The sequence below is a fragment of the Nansenia antarctica genome, assembly GCF_963989245.1.
Source record: "Nansenia antarctica genome assembly, chromosome: 16".
NCBI lineage: Eukaryota > Metazoa > Chordata > Actinopteri > Argentiniformes > Microstomatidae > Nansenia > Nansenia antarctica.
This window is the reverse complement of record NC_137686.1, coordinates 27348263-27355814: the sequence shown is the minus strand read 5'-3', so window position 1 is coordinate 27355814 and position 7552 is coordinate 27348263. Positions and strand designations below refer to the sequence as shown.

General features: G+C 46.8%; 1 protein-coding gene across 1 annotated transcript in view; it reads right to left on the bottom strand.

Moving 5' to 3' along the window:
• LOC308171395 (methyl-CpG-binding domain protein 3-like) overlaps positions 1-6184 on the bottom strand; it is a 12252-nt gene extending 6068 nt beyond the window's left edge. The window contains exons 1-4 of the mRNA XM_080546237.1: positions 6089-6184; positions 4492-4657; positions 3549-3686; positions 336-426 (exon numbers count right to left, since the gene is read on the bottom strand). Coding sequence (XP_080402363.1) covers positions 336-426; positions 3549-3686; positions 4492-4657; positions 6089-6102 — 409 coding nt within the window. The 5' untranslated portion in view covers positions 6103-6184. The remainder of the gene's footprint in view (positions 1-335; positions 427-3548; positions 3687-4491; positions 4658-6088) is intronic.
• Between the last annotated feature and the right edge of the window lie 1368 nt (positions 6185-7552).

Genomic DNA, 7552 nt, shown 5'->3' with positions numbered 1-7552 from the left:
GTGTATAAGTATTCGGTTGTTAAGTCGTGACGTGTTTCCGGGTCCAAAGTTGGCTGAGGCGCTGTCTCCAAAAATCCGAAATAATAATAATAATTAATTATATTTATATAGCGCTTTTCCGAGGCTCAAATACCCTGACAATATGGAGAAAACGGGAAAGTGCTGCTGTGTCCCTTGTTGTATGAATAGATCCCAGTCTAAAAAACGATTGAACTGTCATTCTACCGATGTAGTACACTGGTGCGGAGAATTTCTGGTTTGGACCCGGAAATGGCTAAACGTCACTTTTGACGTCAGACTTAACAACCGGATAGTGATGTGTTGTGCCTGCCCACCCTGTAGGCCCTTGGGGAGGTCCATGGTCTTCACCAGCTCCTCTGCGATGTCGAATGCACTCAGGCCACTGAGTTTCCTCTCCCAGAACAGCTGGGGACAATCAGAATCAGAACCAGAATTATTTTTATTGCCAAGTATATTTGCAGACACAGGAAATTGATTTCGTGAGATCGGTACAGAGGACAGAAAACAAACAAACAAATAATAATAATAATAATAGCTTGGTTTTATATAGCGCCTTTCTCATACCCAAGGACGCTTTACAGATTTTACAGACAGAAAGTCAGACAGAAAAAAACTAAAAACAAAGAGACAAAACTAGACTAGGGGCCAAAGAACTTGGTGAACAGATTTTTTTTGAAGTAAGTAAGTAAGTAAAGCTTTATTTATATAGCGCCTTTCGTACATGAGGTCTGATTTGTAGGGGCATTGCGGATATACAGTATATTATATATATATTATATATATAATAAAACAAAAAGAGGACATGGAAACATCAGGCAGCCTTTTGACAGGATAACTGACCAACACTACAGACATGGAAATGGATGGTTTTTGTTTTTACTCCACCTCAGAACACATCACTAGGAGGAGTTAACCAGCTTTGAGGAACACACACTCATTTACCCTTTGGAACTCTCTCTCCAGAATGATCCACAATGCCCCTACCTACCCTGGACACCTTCAACACCCCTACCTACCCTGGACACCTTCAACTCCCCTACCTACCCTGGACACCTTCAACACCCCTACCTACCCTGGACACCTTCAACACCCCTACCTACCCTGGACACCTTCAACACCCCCCCACCCTGGACACCTTCAACACCCCTACCTACCCTGGACACCTTCAACACCCCTACCTACCCTGGACACCTTCAACACCCCTACCTACCCTGGACACCTTCAACTCCCCTACCTACCCTGGACACCTTCAACACCCCTACCTACTAGGGGTGTAACGATACATCGATTCACATCGATACATCGATTCATTGACTAACGATCTGATTACATCGACGCAATGTAAAAACATCGATCTATATCGTCATCTTAGGGAAAACTCAACATGTTGACTGACGCTGGCTGCGTTCGTCAAACACGCTCTGGAAATCTGATCAGCACTCGCGGAACGCCTCTTGTCCAATCAAAATGACTTGACGTTGAACCCAGTGTTGCGCTCCGGTGCTCTCAGAGCGAGTTGACGAACGCAGCCCACATGTTACTGACGCTGTCAGCCAGTCAAACGCGGACTCCCAAATCCCACCTCTCCTCTCCTCTCTGCTCTGAGCTGTCCTTCCAAACCCACGTTGCGCTAGCCTGCCTAGCTTAGTTAGCTAACGTTAGCTACAATAACTTTGCGAATAAAACAAACAACAAGCACCGTGTGTTCCTCACAGCCCACCACAGGGACACACATCTACCTCCACGTCCACTGAGCTGCTACAGGCCAACTAGCCGCACAGACACACATATTCACAACACTGCATGCTAACAGAAGTTAAGCTAAAGCAGCTAACGTGTGTTTTTTGGGGGGGGCATGGTAGGGTCGGGGAGGGGATACAACTTATACACACAAACAGACACACACACACACGCACACAACATGATATCGCGTCATATCGATCATATCGTCATATCGATCTTGAATCGAATCGAATCGAAATCGTATCGTGACTGACATTGTGATATCGTCAAACATTGTATCGTCATACAAACAAATCGATATAATATCGTATCGTGATGAAGCTGGTGATTTACACCCCTACTACCTACCCTGGACACCTTCAACACCCCTACCTACCCTGGACACCTTCAACACCCCTACCTACCCTGGACACCTTCAACACCCCCCCCACCCTGGACACCTTCAACACCCCTACCTACCCTGGTCACCTTCAACACCCCTACCTACCCTGGACACCTTCAACACCCCTACCCTGGACACCTTCAACTCCCCTACCTACCCTGGACACCTTCAACACCCCTACCTACCCTGGACACCTTCAACACCCCTACCTACCCTGGACACCTTCAACACCCCTACCTACCCTGGACACCTTCAACTCCCCTACCTACCCTGGACACCTTCAACTCCCCTACCTACCCTGGACACCTTCAACACCCCTACCTACCCTGGACACCTTCAACACCCCTACCCGCCCTGGACACCTTCAACACCCCTACCTACCCTGGACACCTTCAACTCCCCTACCTACCCTGAACACCTTCAACACCCCTACCTACCCTGGACACCTTCAACACCCCTACCTACCCTGGACACCTTCAACACCCCTACCTACCCTGGACACCTTCAACACCCCCCCCCACCCTGGACACCTTCAAATCAGCCCTCAAAACTCATCTGTTCACCAAGGCCTTCGGCCCCTAGTTTAGTTTTGTCGCTGTCTGCTGTCTGTGTTTTCTGTTTTTGTCTGTCTGACTTTCTGTCTGTAAAGCGTCCTTGGGTTTGTGAAAGGCGCTATATAAAACCAAGATATTATTATTATTATTATAATTTAGTAAAAGGGTAACAAAGACAGCCATAGTGCGCCTAAACCACCAATCACATCGCACGTCCACAAGGCCTATGACGAACAGGGACAGAGAGAGACTCACCTGTCTCTATGACGACCAGGGACAGACAGAGACTCACCTGTCTCTATGACGACCAGGGACAGACAGAGACTCACCTGTCTCTATGACGACCAGGGACAGACAGACAGACAGACAGACAGACAGAGACTCACCTGTCTCTATGACGACCAGGGACAGACAGACAGAGAGAGACTCACCTGTCTCGATGACGACCAGGGACAGACAGACAGAGACTCACCTGTCTCTATGACGACCAGGGACAGACAGACAGACAGACAGAGACTCACCTGTCTCTATGACGACCAGGGACAGACAGACAGAGAGAGACTCACCTGTCTCGATGACGACCAGGGACAGACAGACAGACAGAGACTCACCTGTCTCTATGACGACCAGGGACAGACAGACAGACAGAGACTCACCTGTCTCTATGACGACCAGGGACAGACAGACAGACAGACAGAGACTCACCTGTCTCTATGACGACCAGGGACAGACAGACAGACAGAGACTCACCTGTCTCTATGACGACCAGGGACAGACAGACAGACAGACAGAGACTCACCTGTCTCTATGACGACCAGGGACAGACAGACAGACAGACAGAGACTCACCTGTCTCGGCTGGTCCACGGCCTTGTGGGGGTCCGTCTTCACCTTGTTGCTGGGGTGATTGGTCACCTTGGTGACGGGCTGTTTGAAGATGGACGCCGTCTGTCTGACCGGTAGTGTCGTGTTCAGGTCAGGCTTGACCTTCAGCACAGACACAAACAAAGGGTGAAGGGTCATCAACACTTCACCCATCAACACCCCCACAGGGGGCGGCTGTGTCTCAGGAGGTAGAGGAGACGCCTTCTAATGATCACAAGTTCGGCAGAACGGCGGTTCGAGTTCGAGTCCCGGCTAGGCCACATGTCGAAGTGTCCTTGGGGCAAGACACTGAACCTGAAATTGCTCCCAGTGAGCGGGGCCGGCCGGCGCCTTGCATGGCAGCTTGGCCGCCATTGGTGTGTGAATGTGTGTGTGGCTGGGTGTATGAGAGGCCGTTGTAAAGCGCTTTGGATAAAGGCGCTATATAAGTCAGTCTGTTTACCAGGCCCAGCCAGGGACCCCCGTGCACGTACATGCTGCAGGCTTCACTGTTAACCAGAGTGTTGAGACGGGACACGGAGATGGAGATGATTCGTATGTGAAGTCGTGTTAAACCTTCATGGGATGTCTCAATGTTCAGGGTTCCACATTAACAGTTGCCTGATTGCCCGGGGCAAGTCAATAATTCGCCGGGTTTGTTTGCGTGATCCTGGATCTGTGTCGGACCGGTGTGCAGGAAGAACAACGGACGTCTCAGGCGCCAGACCAGACTAGACGATCGTGGAGTGAAGATATTATTAAAGCGTACGCACTGATCGACAGGCAGGTGGACAGGCGGCGCATACGCTTTAATAACGTCTTCACTCCACGATCATCTAGTCTGGTCTGGCGCCTGGTACTTGCCCCGGGCAATCGGGCAACTGTTAATGTGGAACCCCTGCCACACCTGCCACCTCCTCCTCCTCACCTTCATCTGGTGGTTGTTGTTGTCGTAGCGATGCTTGTGTCTGTTCCTGTGCACTTTGGTCATGAGCATCCTCCCAGCACGGGGGTCGATGGCGTGCACCTCCATGGTGCTGTTGCCCAGGTAACGAGCTAGCTGGGGCTTGCTCAGGAACTTCTTTCCAGGGGGGCTGAGGAGGAGGAGGAGGAGGAGGAGGAGGAGGAGGAGGGGGAGGAGGAGAGGGAAGAGGAGGAGGAGGGGGAGGAGGAGGACGTCAGTTCATCAACTCATCACATTCTTCACAAGCGAGAGTGCCAACAACAACAACAGAGTCAATCCAGTCAAAATAGAACATTTAAAGCTGAAAATCCATGTGTTAAGTATAACTATATCGATATACAACCATGTTGGTCCGAAATAAGCAATTTTATTAAAACAATAGATATTTAGACCCAAATTCCGAATTCCTTATAAAAAATGTAATCTTTGTGAAATTAGGAGCTTTACTGTACTGTAAGCTTGCTGTATTCCTGACACAATGCATGTCCATCTGCACATGTCTCCTGACGTAGCTTATTTTATACTTCTGCACATTAGATACTGTACATAAACTACCTCACTGTACATAGCCCATAACTGTATATAGCCCATGACTGTATATACCTCTAAACTATACTGATGTTTACAATACTACCTCTGCACATACTGTATATTACATAGTCACCTATCATCACTACCTCTTGTTCTATTTATATCATGCCCTTATATCATTATTACTATTTGCACTTCTGGTTGGATGCTAAACTGCATTTCGTTGTATTGTACTTGTCCACTCTGCGATGACAATGAAGTTGAATCTAATCTAATCTAATCTAATCTAATGTAATCTAATCATTTTGAGCTTTTAAGATAAGATAAGATAGATAGAAAGCCATATGGTAAATGGTGCCGGTCTGTTCAGATGGGCAAAGCAGAGCTGAAGACCACCCAGGAACAGACATTTGAAGACCCCCCAGGAACAGACATTAGTCAAAGTTTGGACATGGTGATGATGATGATGATGATGATGATGATGATCATGGCCAGCTAACACACACACACACACACACACACACACACACACACACACACACACACACACACACACATCACCCTTACTGCACAGCTGGCTGGCTATGGACTCACTAACGAGCTAACCTGGGGTTGCAAATTCATCTAAACAAACCGGTTTGTTTGAGAGACAAAACACACAGATAATCTAATCGATCTCTTACTGCCTACCCCCCAGCTACTGTAGCTGGCTAACGTCAATCAGCTGCACCAGGCTGCGTTCGTAAACTCGCTCTGGAACTCTCATCAGCACTGATGGAACGCCTCTCGTCCAATCAAATGACTTGGTTCCCTTTATGGAACGCCTCTCGTCCAATCAAATGACTTGGTCCCTCTCCGGAGCGACTTTACGAACGCAGCCCTTAGTACAATAGCTAAAGCTAGCCACCAGAGCTAACTTAGCTAGCCAGCTAGCAGGACATGCTTTCTCTGCAGAATTACAACACCATTCTCGCTCTGGTCACTGCACCCCCCTCACACAACTGATTAAAGCGAGTCTGTTGCGCCAAACCTTTTCCTGTCCATGCTCTCTGCAGGCTTTGGCGGCTGGGGGTGATGGAGATTGTAGCTTTTGAATGGCTGAGGCTGCTAGAAGTTCTTGTTGTTGTCAGCTGTGCACCTTTCTCATGTCTAGACACTCATCAGATCACTCCGCGGCGAGGGAGTGTTACATAACGTGGACAGCGATCCATCCGCGGCTAGTTGTTGGACCACAATGACATAAATTAGTTCCCATGCATAATCACTGTGGTGATCACTGTCTGATGGACACGTTTGGATGTTTATGTGATCAATAGTTTTTTTTTTTCTTCTTCTCCAAAATGTCAGTTAAATCTATTGATCTTGACCTTTTGTGTTGAAGTTTCCAAGTTAAAACACTGACTTTGTGGTCATCTTGAAAATGAAATACAACTTTACTCAAACAGTTGTTTTTTTTTACAAAGGACACACTATAAATTAACTTCAGAGTGAGTCAATATTGATCGCTTGAATGTTTGACACTCAACAACATCACAATATATTACCTACTTACACAACAGGGTCAATAACACCCCACACCATATAAACACATAACACTAGTTCTTCATTTTCCTTTGCAGTTATTGGGAGGTATTCTAACAAAAGTTTAACCATTTATACAGAGCAAAAAAAAAAAAAACACTGTCAGTCCATTTGTACAATGATTTTTATTACAATAACCATCAAGGTCGTTCATAAGTTGGACAAAGAGGTAGAAGAAAGCCAGCCCAGACACTTCTGCATGAAACAACAGCACATCGCCCAGACAAAGGACATTGGCCGAGGCAGAAAAACACTGGTACCCAAGCTACTTGGAAACCATTATGGGTGAACATCCCAAGGCAAAAGCAAATTAAATAGACTGAGAATGATGACTGTTCTAGTTGGAGGTATTTGGACCCAAACTGACTATAATTACACACGTTATAGATATATCCCTCTCTTCTGACTCTCACTGGATAACCAAGTTTAACCTCATAACCAGTAAAACACATTCATCGTTCAAATACAGTGACTGATTAAGTTGATGAATGATGAGTGAGTTATGAATGAATATGAGCTTCAAGTAACATTAAAATAAAAAATAAAAACAGTGTGTGAAAGAAACATACATTTCTCAAACACCGTAATACATTTCCGTGTGTCCTCAATGTCATTCCCTGGCTGAGCCGTTCGTTCCATCATAAAAAGAGTAAAAGCACAACACAGTTGGTTCAGAAGGTTGATGGCGTGGAGGTGTGGAGGTGTGGAGGTGTCCTGGTGTGTCGGGTGCAGCTCTGGTCCTGCTCTGCTGTCCCTGTTAGGCCGTCCCCAACAGCCCAGAATCACCTAGACAAACACAGTTATAAGACAGTTCTAAGACAGTTCTAAGACAGTTCTAAGACAGTTCTAAGACAGTTCTAAGACAGTTCTAAGACAGTTCTAAGACAGTTAAAAGACAGTTAAAAGACAGTTA